This window comes from Pseudorca crassidens, chromosome 21 (genome assembly GCF_039906515.1).
Source record: "Pseudorca crassidens isolate mPseCra1 chromosome 21, mPseCra1.hap1, whole genome shotgun sequence".
In the NCBI taxonomy this organism is placed as follows: Eukaryota; Metazoa; Chordata; class Mammalia; order Artiodactyla; family Delphinidae; genus Pseudorca; species Pseudorca crassidens.
This window is the reverse complement of record NC_090316.1, coordinates 16023906-16043876: the sequence shown is the minus strand read 5'-3', so window position 1 is coordinate 16043876 and position 19971 is coordinate 16023906. Positions and strand designations below refer to the sequence as shown.

Sequence of the window (19971 nt, the reverse complement as noted above, 5' to 3'; positions counted from 1 at the left end):
GGGCTTGGAATACTGCGAGATTCAGCCTGTGTCTCAGTCCACAATGAACAACTTTCTCCGGGAGCTTGGTGATGCCCTATTTTTGGGCACAAGGGTTGGGGTGGAGAGGTAGTAGGACATAAGCCCAAACCATTAATAACCCCTTTCCTTTTAAATTCTCTACTCTTAAGAGTGAATTGGCTGGAGTTTCCAGAGGGCTTTTGGCCATCAGCACTACAATTAGGAAACAAAACCTAACCAACAAAAACACATCTAAACCACAGACAAAATCACCACTCTGTTATAACCCATCCACCCAAAAGCACTACGCAGCCAGAACCGATTCTGGCCCATGACTGGCCAGGGCTTTCTGAGCTCCCTGAGGGTCTGAGAAGATCCCAAAGGCCCAGGATAGGTAAGCCCGACAGGCCTGGCACAGTAGGGTTGGCCCAGCTGCTGGTTTACACGAGCGCTCCAGGGTCATTCAGAGCGCCCCTATTCATTCTCAAAAGCATCCCAGTTTGGACGATAAAATTATATGGTCTTTAAACAAACAAACTAAAAAGCTGACTCCAGGCCTCAGCTGAGGGTCTACAAGTCACCTCTGAAGTCTCACCCTTTCTATGTGACTCTTCAATCGGGGTCAGCAAACTACGGCCAGCAGGTCAAGTCCAGCCCTTGGCCTGTTTGTGTATGACCCACAGCAGAGAACGGTTTTTACATTAAACATTTTTTTTAAAAAAAAGAAGAATATGTGACACAGATCAAATACGATCTTCAAAGCCTAAAATATTTACTATCTGGCCCTTTACAGAAAAAGGTTGCCGAGCCCTGATCTAGCCGCCTGATCTTGCGTTTGGCGTAGAGGGCCAGGGGCCTGGATTATCATTGTCTTTGGCTCCAGAGAAAAGAGTATTGTGTATCCGCATCCTACCTTGGCCAAACTCAAGTCTGGCAGAGGGCCTGGTGCCGGGGAAGTGCATCAGTGTCTGTGGAATGAGTGTCAGCTACCAGAGAACCCCACGTGGGCAAGACCTCTGTTGCGATTCCCTGTCTCCTCTCCAAGGGTGGGTGATGGCAAAGGGGGAGGAACAAGGGTTGGGGCGTCCTGTGCTACAGGTGAAAGGCAGTGCTGGCCCCGAATCTAGCCCGTCTCCTCGAACACATGGGGAGCTACGGGGCCCTTTGGTGGTTTCCTTCCGTCAATCACATCCTGCTGTCCAGCTGGGCCCTAGGATGCCCAAATCATTTAATGTTGACCTTTATGCTTTCGTGTGGTCGTGGTCCTTGCCATGTGCCTTTTGTGTATAAAGATGTGTGTGTGTTCACCCCTCCCCTGGGGATCGCATCTTTCTAGCCTGAGGAACTTCTTCTCAGAATCACCCTTTTAGTCTCAGTTCTGTGAGAGAGACTCCAGTTTGGGGTGACACTTCTCGGAAAAAGAAAAAGAGACCCGCGTGCGCAGTCCTCTCAGCTGTCACCGACTGGCTCTGTGACTTTCGGGAAAACACTGAGGGCCTTCAACTCTTCACCCGTAAAAAGAGCTCCCCGACAGCGCTTACAGTGCGAACACTGATGGTTTTGTGAAGTCCAAGCTGTTGTCTGGAATGCTCTTCGTGCCTGTGATCCTTACAAAGAATGCAAATAGTGTATGTGGTACTTCTTCCAAGTTTATATTTAGAACCGTTTTAAAAACAAACACGTTGGCCAACTCTGAGAAGTACTCAGGCCACCGCCAGAGCCCCTGGTTACCTTATTCCTGCTGAAAACACTCAGAGCCCCGTCAGAGCAGTTGACAGGGGGCGGCAGGGTCAAGGCCAGAACCCAGGCTTTCTGACTGCTGATACCTCTGGTAGCACCACCCACCACTTTACACGGCTCCCAGAGGACTCACCTGAAACATGTCTCTTACAGGGTTGGGTAGAAACAGCACCTAGAAACAGCCTTGCACACAAGCAATAAATGTTCCACTGAATTATTTGGATATTTGCTATTCTGGGGACATTGCTCTAGAAAAGTGGTTTGGTGGTTTTTTTGTTTTGTTTCCTTTTTACTCCAGACATCTCTGGGATGTCTGTCTCACAAGTTAGAATTATGTAATGATTATGAAAACCACATTGAATCACAAGTAGACATTCATAAAACCAGTGTTATTTTTTTCCCCTTCCCATTTCTGTGGAGGCAAAAACGTGGGCAGTGTTTGCCAGGCTTGAGAAAGGCGGTCATGCATGTAGCTCACTTTGGGCGCTTACTGACTGGGTGCTAAGATTTTAAATGCTCTGACGTTCCACGACAGAAGCACCACTGCCTTTCCCGGCGTGGCCGAGACTGATTGGCAGGAAACACCTGGCAGCAGTTTACCTCCCCTGCATCCCATCTTTTGAACTTGGAAATAAAACATCTCTGAAATCTTATTTAGGGTGAATGTCCTGTACCCAGTGGAGACAGGGCCCCACCAGGAGCTGCGTGGTTTTGCCGCTTGCAGAGTTTGTCTGATCAAGCAGTGCAAAGCCATGATAGCTGCTTACAGTTTTCCCACTGCTGCGTATACACCAAGTCAAAAATATGCTTCAAGAGCAAGTGACAGGGTAGGAAGAGACCTGCCCTTGGATCATTAAAAATGATTCAGAACAACACGGGCCCCTGTACCACTTCCCTGGCAATCACTCTCTTAGGTGTACCCAGCCTTGGCTGCTGTACAACTTAGAAAGCAATTACCCCCCTTCCTCTGAACCTTACAGCTTTTCTACTTAGCCATTGATTGTGTCCTGTCCCTTTTGGAAACCGGCATTCCAGATGTGGAAATACACAGACTGAAAATGTTCCTCCCCAGACTCTGACTCTAAGAAGAGAGTCAGTTTTAAAACAGGACACTTTCAGTTTTGTTTTCAACCTTTATTACATTTTTGCATTGAGATTCAAACAAATCACTCTCTTACACCACACAAAAGGCATCCATTCTTGTGATTTTAAAGTGCATTTCCCCTTTAACTTTGTGTACAAAAATATGTATTTTTTTTAAAACCTGTGGAACTTTCTCAACAAGGCACTTTTAGGCATGAAAATGAAGATGAGTCTCCGTTTCTACATTCACCTACATAGAAGGAAGAGTGAACCACCACCATCACAGCTGCATTCTTGGAGTCTTCATGGGTCCAGCCGACTCGAGGAACTGATAAACAAGACTGTAAAAACATTCACAACCTTACAACCTGGGCTGCAACGCTTTACAACCATAACAAGGAAAAGCTGCCCGTCAGCACAGCTGTCCTTCCCCGTCCAGAGGTGTCCCACTTCAGGAAGCGAAGATACGCTGGCAAGTCGTCTTTGATGACCCTGGGAGATCCCACTGTGTGTGTAACTTAGCCCCAATGTCAGTGATCATTTCGGGAGAGACAGGCCATCAGGACCTCCCAGAGCCGACAGCCATGTGCTTTCTCCAGCACACCACATCCATTCGAGGGACTTAACATGTGGAAAACAGGAAAGACACCGAGGTTTTCACTCACTGTCCATTGAGAGGGAAGACCTAGCCAACGACACTTCTGAAAAGTAAGCAAACACTTTTTTGGTTTATAAACATATATATACAAGCCATTTAATGTCCCAGTGACTACAAGTAACGCTTCTTTTAAAAAAAGCAAATTATATGCAAAGATCAAAACCACAAAACATTCTTTTAGCAGTTCAAGATTTACATCTTTAAGAAACATTGAGAGAGTAATGTTTTGCCACCATTAAAATTAAATCTTAGAGAGAAATAAACTCTACCTTGACTCTGAAATTGTTTTAATTTCTGGAGAACTACATAACTCCATTGTTTCTCACCAGCTCTCCTATAACAAGAATACTTTAAAAAAGCAAACAAACTCGCCCAAATGCTTCACATCTTCCAAGAAACACTGAAAGCTTATTGTTTAAAATCTGTCTTTAGATAGTCTAGCTTATTTATTGCACCTAATTTGCAAATGCTCCCCAGGACATAGCGAGGAATAAATATGAAACAGAAATGGAGCTGCCTCCCCATCCATGGACAGCTGCACCAGCAGCAGAAGGCTGGTCCTTTGAGGGCAAGTTGGGAAGGGGGCCACGTGTCATCATAACCAAGAGCTGTCTGAGGGTCAAACCTACAGGTCAGGCTGCATTCATATCTCCAACTAAGAAACCTGTCACTTTCCAAGGGGAGGGGGAAGGGTAAGCTGGGACGAAGTGAGAGAGTGGCATGGACATATATACACTACCAAATGTAAAATAGCTAGCTAGTGGGAAGCAGCTGCATAGCACAGGGCGATCAGCTCGGTGCTTTGTGACCACCTAGAGGGGAGGGATAGGGAGGGTGGGAGGGAGACACAAGAGGGAGGACATACGGGGATGTATGTACATGTATAGCTGATTCACTTTGTTATACAGCAAAAACTAACACATCATTGTAAAGCAATTATACTCCAATAAAGCTGTTAAAAAAAAAAGGACAGCTGCAAAACTCATTGGTGAGCCTATTTTTGGCTAGGTAAATGAATCACGGACACAAACGATATTAAAGTAATTCAGTTGAAAGAAAGCATACAACACACAAACTTGGGGGTAGAAAATGACTGTGGCCTTGAATTATCCACGTGCACAGTCTCCTTTGCGTGGAAAATTCCCTTTCTCCTGCTCTCTGTCTGCTGTTGACCTGCTGTTATCAGTTCTGATTGGGTTTTTTTCCCCACCTTTGTTTAGTACCAGTTGTAAGAATTATCAATTGAGTTTCAAGCTGTTTCCACTGGAAGAAAAAAAAAGCTGTTTTTCTTAATTAAAATGGTGACATTATGACCTTGCAAGTGAGGAAAAAAAAAAGAAACCGGTCACTTTCTGCAATGTGTCACCTGTCTACTGCCTGTGAGCTATGAACAAGGAGAAGGCCCATAGAAGGAGCAGGTCCTGAGGCCAACTGTTGATTTCCTGGGACAGAACCGCCCCAAAAGGAGACAGACTGATTGGTAAAAAGGAGACTATTTTTCAGATGCTGCAACCTCACTGCATGACCATGCTGACAGGGACCTCGGGCGGGCACTTGCTTTAGTCAGAGAAGCGTCTTTGCCAGCAGGTGAGGACTTGCCTGGTGGGGTGAGCAACCCAGGTGCACCGGCAGGGGGCTTGCAAGCAGTGCCCCTGGCAGGAAAGCAGGGGTCAGCTGGGAGGAAAGAGGGGTGGGGGAGCGTTTGTGGTGTTTTAAAAGACATACTTATCACTGAATTACCATATTTCAAATTCTGACACGGAAATGCCTTAAGATCCTTATTACTGAAAACCATACAGAAGTCACTTGAGGCATTTTTCTTACGAACAGGGAACGATCTTGATACCTTCGGTCTGTTAATAGGGAAAGGACAGTACACCTTGTACCCTTCATAAACTGGAGGAGGAGGGTGGGACTTCCTAAAGCAAAATAAATTCATGACCTATATAAGATCAGTTTTGCTTCCCATGGTGTATATTTACACTGTTACATAATAGTTCTGATCACCTGATTTGTAACACAGGGAGTACTGTCTGTGTACCTGATGTAAGACATGCTTAGATAAATCCCAGTTCTGCCCAATGTCAGCATAAAATAAAAAATGTGACTGTCCCATAAATTATCATGTAACCCGCAGTGCTGCCCACCTAGGAGAGACATAAAAAATAAAGCAGTAGATTGCAGACTAGTCACAGCCAGTCTTAGGAACAAGAACTCCGTGGAACACCACTTGAGAGCATTTAAAAAGTCAAAACTTTTTAAAGTTCAAAAAAGAAAAACCCAACCACAAAACTCTAGGAGCCAAGACACTCCAGACCTGCTTGATGCTAATTTACAAAGCCACAGAAGCTGGGAGGTCTCTTCCAACTGATCTGGATAATGCAAGTGAAAGAAGACTCTTTGCTTGCAGAGTCCAGGAGCTGTGCCCCCAAATCCAGGCAGTGGGGCATCCCTCTTCCTTCCTCCCTGAGGAAGACCTCACTTTAGTAAGGTCAGGCAAAAGAAAAATGAGGCAGTCATTTAGCTAAGCTCCAAAAACAAAAACAGAACAGAAAAAGACCCCAACCTTCTACAAATACACATGTAAAAATATTTTTAAACACCCCCAAGGACCAACCAATTTTGCCCAAGAAAAATCACAGGGTTTGGGGGTCCATCTGACAAGGAAAGTCCCAGGAGTCTCACAACAGTATGAACCAACAGACTTTTAATGCTTTAGTCCAATGTGGTTAAGAACAAATAATATCTGATATTTCAGAGTTGGCAAACAGCGAAAACGACATCTGAGAACTCGGTGAGGTTCTTCTCCCCTATCCCTTTACGTACCCACACACCATAGGTAAGAACAACCAAGTCAAAGTCCGTGGAGGCTTGTAAGGTGCTGTTTACAACGTGGAGGTTGTAAATCACAGTCAAGATACAACCAAGCACTTCCTGAAGGTGCTGAGGATACATTTAATCTGCAAATCCAAACGTCCTGAGCACAGCATAAAAGATGACTCTCCAGGAAAAGAGATCCTAAAATCCTTTCGTGAAGAAAGAGACACGGGCAAACCAGCTTGGCAAGTCACAGCAAGTCTTGTAATTGAGCCCTCGGGTGACTCAGGGTAAGAGTGCTTAGAAAGTTCCCCCCAGCGCCAAGAGGTGGAGCTAAAAGTGTCCCCCTCCTGACTGTCCTGCCTGGCACCAGCCTGCCATGGGTGGTGACACCGCACAGCAGCCGGTTGACTTTTCATAGCTGGTGTGTCGTCCTCTGCTGGGATATCTAAGTGGGGTCAGAAAAAGGAAATGCCTGTCTCCGTCATGAGCTGATCTGCCTTTATTATCTTTTCCTGAACTGCAGATGAACTGTGGAAGAAAATCAAACACACAGAGATAAAGTGTGAAGCCCACGTAGACACGGGGCAGCTGCAACAGGCGGGGAGGCCCTGGGTGGGCGGGGAAGACCACAGGAAGAGGGGGCCGGGGGGACTGACTTCCCACACCCGAGGGGAGAGGGGCTCCTCGTCACTGAGCCACCATCCTCCGGCCTGGCCAGCGCTCCCTGCAGGCCTGGGTCCTGTCCAGACTGTTTCCAGCACCATCCTGCTCGGACCCTCATTGCCACCACGCGGGTGCCAAACAGACCGCACCCCCATCTCCTCTGAGTGTGAACCCAGTTCTGTGATCTAAGCCTGGCTGGCTTGCCTGCTCGAAGAAAAAAAGTGACTAGGATCCTTTCTTTTCGAAAACTGTGCCTGATGGCAGTTCAGCTTTTCTCTGGGCTTCCATCTCCATCCTGGGGTGATGCAGCTCGGCTCCATCCCAGGCCGTCACTAATAGTAGGGCCCAAGCTTCTCGTACCCTAAATAACTAGGCCACTCCGGAAACAGACCATAGGAACACCGAGGGCTTCCAAACTGGTCAAAAGCTATTCCAAAATCTGGTCCATTTGGTGGCTGGGCTGTTCCCTGGGTGGATTTCAACTCTGCCCGGATGATCCTATAGTTTTTGCCTTTATTGCTGTCCCAGTACGTCTGTCCATTGCACTCATAGCACACGGCAAACTCCATCCTCTCATAAGACTGAATTTTTTCAGGCAAGCTGATTTCAAAGGAGAATGTGTCCTTGTCTGAACCTGCGTACGTGTCCTTCACGTACCAACAGGGAAAGTCTGTGAAGCTTTTCCAGGTGTCGAATGTCATTCTGACTTTCACCATCTTCTCAAATGCGAGGTTCTGCACCTTCACCGTGCCTGCAATGGCTCTGTCCTTCAAGACGCAGTTCTCCAGGCAGACGTGGTCGGTCCGAAGCCGATTTCTGAAGTCCAGGTAGTCTGCAGAGGGCTGCGAGAAATCCAGCACAAAGCTCTCGCTCTCCGCTGTTGTCAGACTCACAATGCTGTCCAGGAGCTCGGTGATGTTCAGTGGAATATCTAACGGGTCATCAAACTCGGAGAACACTTTGACCATTGTCAGGGCCAGCCCTTGGTTGTCTGCAAAGGACACCCGCTTCTTCACCTTCTTCTCCTGGACGGTCGAGGCCACCGTCCCGCTGGCTTCATTCTTGCCGCTCAGTTGAATACAAGGCCTCAGGGGTTTGCTTGACTTCGGGGAGATCTGGAAGGCAAACCGCTCTCTGCGCAAGGAGGGGGCCATGCAGCTGTACCTGCACTCAATGTCCACAGCCATCACGGGGCTAGAGCAGGCTAGAACCCTGGCCAAGGGGAAGGAAAGAAACAGCAAGGAGGTCAGACAGATGTTCAGGCTCATCCCTCCGACAGGGACCAGCGAACTACGTTTGCCTTCATCTTTGCCCACGGGGCTACAGCTCAATATTATCTCAAGTGTGGTCCAGTGTGACCTTGGTTTCAGGGGAGATTAACAGTGTAAAGTGGGGGGGCGGGGGGAAGAGGCCCAAGGTTAAAACAAACACAGAAGTACGGAACCACTGGTTTTAAAACTAGTTCATGGGTTTCCCTGTCAGGGCTTGTTGGGGCCGTCAGTATACTGATGGGCCATGGAGAATAATGAAAACAGCGTGCTGTTTGCCGAATTTCCTAAACTTATCCCAAACAAGGAAAGTTTTTTTTTTTTTTTGGTGGAGCACCTTGCTGAATGCAGTCTGGTAAATACTGCTTTGCTCCGATAAAAAGAAATTAATTCCTCCCACAAATACTGATTGGTGTTTGCTATGTGCCAGGCATGGTGCCAGAGACTGGGAATCAGGAGTGAAGACCGACCCACACTTGCTTTCATTCAATGTACAGATTTTTATATTCTAGTATATCTTACTTTTAAAAAGTGCCAGCAATTTAGTGTTTTTAAATCTTTCGTATCAGTGAAGAATTGTGTTTTTCTACAGTGAAAGTAGCCTCTATAAGAATAAAAAGCAAAGAGAATCATGCTAAAGATTAAATTAAATCTGACTTCATAAAAACAATTGTTTTTCTATAAGTGAAAAAAAATAAGTAAAACCAAAAAACCGAAGACTGGGAAAACATTTTCCAAAAAGCACGGCAGCGAAGTTTTAATACTTTTATAAAGAGTTCTTATAAAACAATAACAAAGTCAAATATTCCATGTAGAAAAATGAGCAAGGAGCATGAATAGACAATTCATGAAAGAAATTTAAAAGTGGCTCATAAATATGCAAAGTGTCCAGCATTACAAGTAACTTAAGAAATTCAGATTAGAAGACAATGCCTGTTTTTACCTAGTGAGTTAGGAAAGAATTTTAAAAGATGATACAAATATCTGTATTAGTCTTAATGGGCACAACCTTTCTAAATCATCATTTTCGGTTCTAATATCACATACAGGTATTAATCTTGGAAATAATTAAAAATGCGCGAAGGTTAACGTACTAAAATGTTCAGTGCAACATTATGGAGGGAAAAGGGGTGAGAAAGTAAACTAAATGACCAATAACAGGTATCCAGTTAAATCAAGTGCACCACATCCATGTGATACAATTTAATATCATCATTAAAACCATTATGTGGAAAAAGATTTAAATGGCATAAAAATTTATAATATATGATTAATGTAGAAAATGGAGAAGATAAATTGTACATAGAGACTAGACTTGTAGGGAAAAATATTACGTATATGCACAGAAAAAAGACTAGTGATATAATTAAAACTGTCAGAATTTTCCACGTGATGGGATTTCAGGAAATTTCTGTTTTCCTGCTTTGTACTTTCTAATATTTTCTAAAATAATAGACCTTCTCTTATCAAGAAAACAAAATGAATCTAATAAAACACCTCAAGTATCTTAAGATTCTTGGGCCAAAAACCCACCCAACGCTATTGCCTCCCTAAAGCCAAGCCATTTTTATTCTAATTACCATGGCAAATTGATATTCTGATTTGACAGTTCCAATGGGCTAATTGAAGAAGTCGGCGATGAAATCAGGATTAAATTCTCTAGCCTGAGAATCATAGAACACAGATCTGGATTAGTTGCGAAACACATCTCCCCTCACTACGGCAGAGGTGTCGGTGTGTGGTGGTGTGCTGGGGTACCAGCTCTCAGGCCTCCCGATCCCTACCCCCCCACCCCCGCCCCGGGAGGTGCTGTGGGGTGATGGCGGTAGTTCAGGAGAAGGACCGGCAAAATGCCGCTCATCATCTGACAAGAGTGGGGACCACTGGTCCAACAAATAGTATCAGTCCAATAAATAATATCTCATTTTCAACTTCTGATTTCGTTTAATCAAATATATTTTAAAAATGAGAAAGGATGAAGACGTATTGGGCTTGATCCCATTTTCAAAAACAACCACCAAAAAACCCAGCACTTCCCCAGGATGCAGGAATCACTTAGTGGTGACCAAGTGGGGAAACACAAACATTCAGAGACAAAACAATAATAATACAAATACCTGTATTAGTCTGAAAAGACCCAACCTTTCTAAATGTTCTTATCTTAATTTATAGCCATAATGTAGTTATCTAAACATGCATTAAAGGATATCTTATCCTTTAAATAAGGATATTTAAATATCCTTTAAACATCTTATCCTTTAAATATCCTTAAATAGCCTTATAGTTTCTCCTCTAACAAAGTTAAACAAGTAAAAATTTTAGGAGCAAATTGGCTATTATCTTTTCTTTCATTTTTTAAATTTATCTATTCTTTTATTTATTTATTTTTGGCTGCGTTGGGTCTTCGTTGCTGCGCGCGGGCTTTCTCTAGTTGCCCCGAGCGGGGGCTACTCTTCATTGTGGTGCGTGGGCTTCTCATTTCGGTGGCTTCTCTTGTTGCAGAGCATGGGCTATAGGCGCATGTGCTTCAGTAGTTGTGGCACATGGGCTCAGTAGTTGTGGTTCGCGGGCTCTAGAGCGCAGGCTCAGTAGTTGTGGTGCACGGACCCAGTTGCTCCGCGGCATGTGGGATCTTCCCGGACCAGCGCTCAAACCCGTGTCCCCTGCGTTGGCAGGTGGATTCTTAACCACTGTGCCACGAAGGAAGCCCCTATTATCTTTTCTTATACCCATTCAATTGTTCTGGAAAGGAAAGTTCTGACTGAATTGGGCAAGACAGCTTTTTTAAAAAAAAGGCAGAGGGTTCAACATAAAAAAACAAAACAAAAACCCTATACTTACAAAGTACTTGAATTTTTCTTTTCCCCTGTTCATTGCAAAACTTTGTTAGAATGTACTGGAATCACATGTTCAGTTCTACTTTTAATACAGGTAGTTTTTGCTTTTTAAATTAAATGTTAATTAAAAATAACCAAACAGCAGGCAAAGTCTTGCATCCCAGCACCGCCCCCCCCCCCCCCCCCCCCGCCCTGACTCTGCCCACCCCTGACAACCTGGGTGTGAACTGAGGAGGAAGGAGGGGTTCCTCCTCTGTTGTAGCCGCTTCCTCCCTGCCTGAGTCAGCACAAGGTCAACTGCAAGCTCTCTCTGAGTGTCCCGCAGGCCTGCAAACCATCCTCAGGCATGCTTTCCAGAACCACCTTAAAACAGCTCATTAGAAAATGACTGGGAAACTCTCAAGCTATTGTGGAAACAATTCTAAAACAAGGAGATCAAGCAAAGAATCTGCATACTTGCAGTGGACTGCAGTCACTCTCAAGGTCTAATCCTGCAGGTTAGAAAGGCTTAGTTGAAGGCCTTGGTAAAGTTTCAGTGTTTGGACCCAGCAGTATAAACATGCCCCTGAGATCCCTTTTATCACCAAGCTTTAAGAACTGGGGGTGAGGAGGTGAAGCTGGAGTCGGAGCCAGAGGTAATTAAACAATTCCACTGGCACTTTCTGGAACCGAATTGGTTTTGCAGCATTCTCCATGGAGGGCAAAAGGAAGGTGAACCACCTGGCGGCCCAGGCATTCTTCCCAGGCTCCTGCTCCAGGCCCATTGCACAAGCACCCCTACCCAGAATCCCTTCACTTTTTTGGTGTCACCAGCACTGGAAGGGAGGTCACTAACCCCGGTGGCTTCAGTAGAGGGTGCAATCTGACTCTTGGCTCCCTTGCCTATCCTCACAGGTAGATTCCAGCTTTTATTAACCAGATCGGTCTCCAAGAACTGGTGCACCGAAGTGCTGGTTTGGTGTAAGCCTTCCTGATCATCTGCTCAGAAATTCCCACATGGACCGTGACAGGGATGACCAACACCCAGACGTACTCGTAGCCACGGAGACATGCAAGGTAATAGTTTCCTAAATCCCTGAAAGGAAGGCACCTGGACAAGTGTTTTGTCCTCAAATGGCATGAAAATTATCAGTTCCAACACAGGACGCATAAGGCTGTACCTCAGGGCCCCTCTTATGACAGACTCTTAGGCCGCTCTGTCTTTCTCATGCCCATGCCAGGGGATGTGAGTCACCAAGGTTGGTCTGGAGAAAAACCAGAATGAGATGTGGACACACAGTTGAACCAGCACAGCATGACATGGGACCTGGATACCAGTTTGTTGCAGGACAGGGTCACAAGAATGTGAGTAGCTGTTACTCAGACCAGAACAGATTCTCAAAACCTTTGCTTCTAAATAGATGCCTAGGAGATCAATTTTGCCCCATGAGAGACCAGACATGCACCAAGGGTAGATTTCAGTGTTTCTGGTCAAAAGAGGGCAAACCCTAACACGCCATACAAAGACAGAACATGGATAGTTTTGCATAACTGCTTTCCGTGTTCCTCTAGTGACAAACAACAGACCCTCTCAGCCAGGGTTAGATATTGTGGTGATTCTTCTCTAAAAACTATCGACTTGTACAGAAAATAACCCCACGACCTTCACAGTTTCAGGCGGCTGAGCTACTGACTGTCGGCTGTGCCTTTTATAGGAAGCAAATCTTTCTTTTGTATTGAGGCCAACACATTGCCTCCTCCATTCTCTTGTCCTCTGATAAGAAAAGACAGAAAAATCAGACGCACCAAGAACCCAACAGGAACACTGAAACAGCATTAAGTAAGCATTCGCAACCAGGTTACCAGGTATAATTTTTTAAAAGACGCGGCCACTTACCCCTTCGGCATTTCTTTATTCCCTCCCAAAAGGCTTGGCTGCCACAGTATGAGTAAAATTGGCCTCTTTCCCTTGGTATTCAGACCATGGGGCCCTTATTCACAGCCCTAGAAGCCACTTGGACTCCTCTATTCTGTCACCATTCATCCAAAGCATCTTTGAGATAAATATCTGTGGATGAGGTGGCATATTATAGGAAAGAGATAAGTTAAAATGGCAGTGTCTGCCATCTAAAAATGTTCAATGTGAAACACAGTGCACTGGCCTAGGAATACCTGCACATGGCTGTGCCACTTGGGGCAAGTCACTCAACCTCTCTGGGCTTGAGCTTTCTCCTGAGATCCCTTCCAGCTCTGACATTCCAGGTTGCTAATACTGCCTGATGGTTCTCTTCTCCCTAACTTTTCCCTGAATACCTCAACTTCACTTTTGTAGTCAGTCCTCCAGCTGTCTTCACTTTAGTCTTGGCTCCTGGATAACCCTGCCAAGTGAACTATTTCCTCTTCTCTGCACCCCAGCCCCCAAAGCCCTAACACTCTCTTCTCCTGGACCCTGGGTCTCCCAAGGAGGCCTGACCACGCAGACCACAGGCTCCAACATCTTCTAGCAACTCTCCAAGTCCTCAAGTCTGTCCTCAACTTTCTCCTCCTCTGCGGGAAACAATATCAGGACAGAGCCCAAATCTTCTAGTATGTTCTGGGCCCCCTAACCCCTCTTTTGCACTGAGTCCCTTCCACACCCCTTTCTCTGGATTCAAAAGGGTGGCACGAACAGGACACAGGCCAGAGCGTCCTGCCCTCTGTGTCCTGGTCCCGCCAGGCCCGGGCTGCACCCCGCCCCCAACCCCTCCCCGAGGTCCTTCGCCTGTCCGGAACCCACCTGTTGGGCCGCGGGGAAGCCCCCTTTCCAGCTGGCTCGCTGCATCGGAATGCCCGGAGGGAGGTGGCAGGGGAGGCTGCCGCCACCAGACTACGTGAGCCTCGGTGTGTCCGGGAGGCAGGCCTTGGGCTGGGTTCCCGGAGTTGTGACCGGCAGGGGGAGGAAGACGACGAGGAGGAGGAGCCCTAGTTATCACACCAGGGCGGGGCAGCAGGGCCACCCGAGGCGGAGCGGCGCCACGAGAGCGTCCCCGCGCGGCCACGTCGCCCCCGTTGGCCCGGGACAGCCCGTCTGGGGACCGGGAACCGGAGGTGGCTCTGCTCCGGGAGGCCCCGGCCGCCGCAGCGTCCTGTGTCCCGTCGCCCTCGGCGGCCTGAGAGATCACCAAGTGTGTTTCCCTACGTTGTACCGGGAAATCGAGGCCGGGGGAGAGACGAAGCGACTTTCCCCTGTGCTGAGACCCCATCGCTCAACTCCGGGGACACTCTCTAGAAGTGTCGGGTCCCAGGCGGAAAAGCCTTGTGTCAGGTTCGAACTCGTCACAATAGGGATTAAGAGTATCTGAAGTCCCAGCCCCCAGCCCCCGGGCCGCCCGTCGCTGCCGGGACCCCCACCTCGGTGCATCACGTGGGTCCGGCCAGGCTCCATCCGACCTCTGGTCCCTGGATTGCCCTCCCCACGTGGAAGCAACAGCCTCCTTGAGCCCTTCTAAAGTGTCCCACTCCCAGAGTGTAATTGCAAGTTGGACGGAGAAAGTGTAGGTGGCACGACCAAAGACGGCCCCCGCTACGCGCCCTCGCCGCCGTCTCCGCGGCCGGGCAGCCGGCCTTGCGGGCTTGGGAGGGACGTACCTGGTACAGCTCATAAGCCCCGAGGTGCGGAGGCGCCAGCCCGCGGCAGCATCCGCGCCGGGGTGGCAGGGGCAGCGGCGGCGACAGCAGGAGCGGGGGCCGGGGCTCAGGTCGGCACCCTTCGCGGGCAGCCGCATCCGTCCGTGCGCGAGAGCTGCCCGCCCGCCTCCTCCCTGCGGCCCCTCACACGGGACTCGGTCTCCCAGCCGCCGCACGGCTCCCTTTAACTTTGCGACCACTTCTCCCCACTCGGGATGTTATCCTAGACCCCCTTTCACGTGAACGCCCCCCATAGCCAATGGGCGCGCCCGGGACGCGCGCCGTCGACCAATGGCCGTGGAGCCGCGGTCCTCCAGAGCACCGCCGCGCCACGTGATCGGCTGCGCGCCCGGAATGATAGGGCTGGCGTCCAGGGCCTGCGAAGAGGGCGGTGGGTCATAATTTCATCAGAAGCCCGAGGACCGGCGCCAGGGGGCAGAGGCACTTTCCTACAGCCTAGCATCCCGTTACAGCAAGAGGGCTGGACGCCGGCGGCTGGCAGAGTTCCCTCTCCCTAGGCAAAGTCCTAGCCGGGCAAAGTCATTCTACACCCGCGGACCTGGTTGCAGTTGTATTCCGCCGTCCCGCCCGCCCCGCCTTTGTCTTACACTTCAGCTACCGGGGGTTCGCAGATGACAAGTTACTTCCCCCATCACACGTGGAGCCCAGAGGAGCCCCAAGAGAATGCCAAATGCGTTCCCCTCCGTTTTGGGTGGAGCCTTTTCGGGATCAGTATCCCCAGCTCCAGCGATAGTGTCGAAAGTAAGTAATTACTGAACGCTTGCTTTGTGCCCATCACGGTCCAGGTGTTACTGTGAAAGGAATACAGTAAAATCCTTTTTATGAAGTTGTTATTGGGGCAAAGGACCAATACCCATCTCACAGAATACCGCATATATAGTTGAGGGTTTCTCAGGTAGGTATATTTTCGAGGAAACTACCTGAATTGAATCTGCATGAACAGATTCCGCCTGTACCACAGGGCCTCGGTGATCTCTGTGCTATGCCTTGAGATCTGTAGAGAATGAGGAGCTTAGAAGAGAGCTTAGAAGCCCCTCCTCCCATATGAGATCAATTTAAATATGCATGTATATAGTCATATATATCATCTCCTTGGTGATCAGCTCTGCGCTAGCCACTTTAGGGATGAGAATCCCAGTTTTCCAGTTTTAATGAATTTTGGAAATTAATATAGGATTGCCAGCTTTCTAAGGTGCCAAGTAAAGACACTAAAACAAACAAATCCTACCATCTTCTGTTACCATCTTTTATTTTTAAAAGAAGTACTCTTTAACAGCAATAACAATAAAATGCAGGAAGGGCATAATCTCAGAGTAGAGGCTAGTCCTTCACATTGCATATGTTTAGCTTTCTGAAAATTCATTACATTGACTATGGCATATGGAAATTTCTCCTGTAAGAGATTTTAAAGCAGCTTCTAATTTTACTAGGAATGTAAGACAAAAACGCTAGTCCACTACAATAATCCAGTTGAAGCCTTCAGCTCCATAGAGAGCTTCCCCAGACTCAGTCTTCCTGTCTGAAGGGTGATCATTAGTCCTCTTCCTTCTCTTTCAATGGACAAATCTGATAAAGGACCACCTGTGAAATTAGCTATTGGTAGGCGATTGGCAAATAAAGTTTCTGTGCAATATTCCCTTTGCCAACCCTAAACCCCCTTTTATTAGCTGATGAGTAGGTTGAAGATTTATGATGCCAAGTGCTGGCTACGTTTCTCAAGTGGAGGGAGCATGCTGGAGGAGTGGGCAGAGATAAAAAGCCAACAGGTATTGCAAAATGTATGCAGGCAAAGGGCGATCTGAACCAAACTGGGAAGGAGTTGGGACAAGTAAATACAATTTTATAGTGTTAGGTTTTGGAAGCATCTTCCTTACATAGATCTAGGAAATCATCTCTGTGGTTTAGGTGACTATTTCAGTCCGGGAGAGTGGGGCTAAACTTAGTTGTGGCACACCCCGGTCTTGGTAGGTAGGAGTGTAGCGTCTATGAGTTTACAAAGAGTGCAGTCTTTGCGATCAGGATAGAGCTGGGATGCAAGCTCTGGAGAACTGTTCCAGTAGAATTCACAGCAGTCCCGAGTTCCAGAACCTGAGAGCTGGACTGGCCCTTAGACACAGTCTTGCTTCACCCTTTCATGTTATAGCCACAAAGAGGGAAACTGAAAATGGAAAATTTCAACCTGTTAGTCAATGCATACCAAGTTCCTTTTCTAATATCTGGCTTTGAATTGTAGCCTTAATTTCATTTAATAAGCCAACCCTCCTCCCCGCAAAAACCAGGAAGCCTAACAGTGGCTAAGCATAGCTAATGATCTTTTTACCATAAGCTGTTGTTTTTCATGGCTGTTAGTAGCACTGTCTTCTTCTTGCACTTGGGCTCATCTGTGACTTTTTCAGTTCTCTCTTACACATTTGTTCATTCATTCAACAGCACACTATTAACTACCGTAAACCTGGGTGCTGGAAATGGAAAAATGAGTGAAATATTATCTTACTCTCGAGAAGCTCTTAAGCTAATATATAATGATGTGGGATGAATGTGTGAAAGGCAAATCTTTCTTAGGGGAGCTAAGAGGAAGACTGTGCATGTCTGGCAGTGGGGCAGGGGAGGGGAAAGTCTGAGAAGGCTGACCTTTGAGAAGTGACCGTTGAGCAGGATCCTGAAGGGGGAGTTAGAGTTTAGGGGTAATGGGAAGAGAGCATGGCAGGAATTGGAAATGGCACAGAGTTTATACGTTCCCCCAAAGAATTTCCACGCCATTGATTAAAAATTAGATCCTCTTTCTGGCTTAAATATTGGACGCTGCTTCCTTCTGCATGTGTAAACAGCAGCTTTTTTGCTCATCCAGAAAGTTTGAAAATATATTGTTAATGCCTTATCTGCTCCTCAACTGAAAACATTTCAAAAACAGCTCAAATCATGCAAGATTCTGGAAGAGAAATCTTTTTCTTTCTTTTTTTCTTCTTCAAATTCTAACATTGCTTCTCTTTGAATGAAAGTGATTGCAAAGTGAATCTAAATAAAAATAACCAGCATCGAGTCAGAACTAAAGAAGAGAACATTCTTTTGCTAGATCAGAATAGAAAGTGGGGAAGACTGTTTCCAAACTGCTTAAATCCATTTATATTTAGACGAGTGGAGTTGTTTGCACCTGTCAGAGCTGCAGACGTGCTCTGGGTGCATCATGTTACCTGGGGCCCTCTGCTCCTCTTTCAGACTTGACTGAAAGGGACTTGCTAGGTCATGTTTTATGGGACAGGCAGAGGAATACGAGCCAAGGGATTCTGTAAGCCTCTGTCTACGGAGAATGTGTCCTTAGCGTGGGGAGAAGAGCTTGAGTAATTTACATGTCAAAGCTCCTAGAGCCCATCAGTGATTTACACGGTTGAGGGCTTCTGAGTTTCTATATGATGCTGATGTAGGGACCACTCCTTTAAAAGTTACATATACAGAGCAGCTTTTATTCCCTAGCTTTATATCTTGTGCAGTGCTTTGTATGATCCAGATATATCTTTAATTTGTATTGTGTATTATTCTTATGAATATAAAACGAATACAAGATCACTGTAGACACTGTATTTTGTGGAAAATACAGAAAAATATAGAGGTGAAAACAGAATCAGTACCACCCAGCCATAACTACCAATGTAACTCACTGTCTTTTCTTTCAGTATTTATTCTGTGCATAATAGTATAGTATAGGATCATAGTATTGATATATATAAAATTTAATATCTTAACTTTTTAATCATGACTGCTAATTTTGAGTGTATTAGTATTATTATAATTTTTCTGACATGCTTTTTAATGACTGCATAATATTCCTTCATATAAAGAGACTATAATTTATTTTCTTATTGTGGGATACTTAGATTTTTTTCCAGATTTTCTCTGTTGTAAATAAACTTTGATAAGAATCTTCACATTTAAATCTTTGTCCACAGCCCTGATTATTTCTTATAAGTCTGTTTCCGACAGGGTACAGACGTTCTTCAGACTCTTGATTTGTATTGTCAGATCATTTTTAGGAAGATCAGTATTAACTTTTTATTCACTACTGGAGCAGTTTAAGAGTCAAGTAATGCTAATTAGGTCTTGGTTTGTGGACTTTGGACAAATTATACCTCATCTTACAAAAAAGCCATATGAGAATTTTCACTAATGAATCATAGACTCTGTGCCTGGGTGAAAATAGCTACACACTTGTAGCTTTGAGTCTCAAAATACACAGCCAATTTGTGTTATGAATGGGGACTTCATAACCCATATTATTAACTTAAATGATATTAAGTGGTGGCTGGTCAGAGAGAAAGGCAGAGGCTGAGAACATGGGGTACCACTTTGCCACAGGCTTAAAAGGAATTAGGCAGAACCCAGTATGTATTTATATTCTTTGCTGATTCATCCCCCGTTTGTGACTGGTGTGATCATAAATTATAGTTGAACATATAACTATATACATGTGATGCAACCTGTACCATCCGGAATGTCATGACAAGTGGCATGCGCTTTTGTGAGAATGACATGTCAAGCTGCTTCGAGAGTTATGACAGGCCGCTTGGCCTTGTGTGCCTTGGATCTTCGGCCTGTTCGGCTGCACGCCTTCGCCTCAGATACTGCAAGCACTTGGGGCTTTTGTGTAGATAATTGTATTTTGGCTGGTTCCATCCTGATCTTGACAAAACTGCCTGGATTGTCCTCTTAGAAACAGGCAATGATATAATTTGTATAGAGAAAACAGTGACTCACTAGAGGGATGAGGAAAAAAGACTATTTAGGTGCAATAATTTCTAAATGTACACAGTATGTTTTCCCACAACTTTCCATTCCTATCACTCCTCTTTTTATTTGAAATTTAGAGTCAGAAGCTGAACTGACTTCATGGTTTTCCTTCTGATCATTTGATATCCTCTAGAGAATTACAACTTAAAGACTGCATTCTTCCTTCTCGAAACTCATGGTAACGATCTCTCCACACAGAGCCACAGGCTGTCGGGGCAGTTAAAGCTAGGAAGTCACCACATGTTGAGAATATTCTGTCTCTGCCCTCTGCCTTGCGTGCGTTCCCAAGGAGGCACAAATCTCAGGGAGCAGTGGGAGAGCCATCGTCTAACGTTGTTAGTTCACCTACTGCATAATAAAATGCAGGGGACAATAGTGCATTTGTTGTAAAGGCTACTCAAGCTTGTTATAAAATTACACTTCACCAAAAACAACAACCTGATAACTATTTGTA

The 19971-nt window shown here is 46.0% G+C and overlaps 1 protein-coding gene across 5 annotated transcripts; it reads right to left on the bottom strand.

The window, feature by feature from the left end:
- Positions 1–2859: 2859 nt before the first annotated feature.
- On the bottom strand, positions 2860–14926 carry PPP1R3B (protein phosphatase 1 regulatory subunit 3B). Of its 5 annotated transcripts, XM_067722149.1 has the most exons (3): positions 13825–14634; positions 12946–13116; positions 2860–8176 (listed from the first exon to the last, which is right to left on the bottom strand). In XM_067722149.1, exons 2-3 carry the CDS (start codon positions 12954–12956, stop codon positions 7297–7299), a joined length of 891 nt encoding a protein of 296 aa, XP_067578250.1. In that variant the 5' UTR covers positions 12957–13116; positions 13825–14634; the 3' UTR covers positions 2860–7296. The 5 variants fall into 5 exon arrangements, 4 of the variants coding, with proteins under 4 accessions (XP_067578250.1, XP_067578248.1, XP_067578251.1 ...); XR_010939650.1 differs by lacking the exon at positions 12946–13116 and having other exon boundaries at positions 2860–3524; positions 13825–14663; XM_067722147.1 differs by lacking the exons at positions 12946–13116; positions 13825–14634 and adding an exon at positions 14676–14926.
- Between the last annotated feature and the right edge of the window lie 5045 nt (positions 14927–19971).

Excerpts from the sequence above, each read along its gene's own strand:
- PPP1R3B (XM_067722147.1), bottom strand. The coding sequence starts at position 14,812 with ATGCGGCTGCCCGCGAAGGGTGCCGACCTGAGCCCCGGCCCCCGCTCC. Across the intron at positions 8,177-14,675 it reads GGGCTTATGAGCTGTACCAG|GGTTCTAGCCTGCTCTAGCC; the intron begins GTACGTCCCTCC and ends CCCCTTGGCCAG.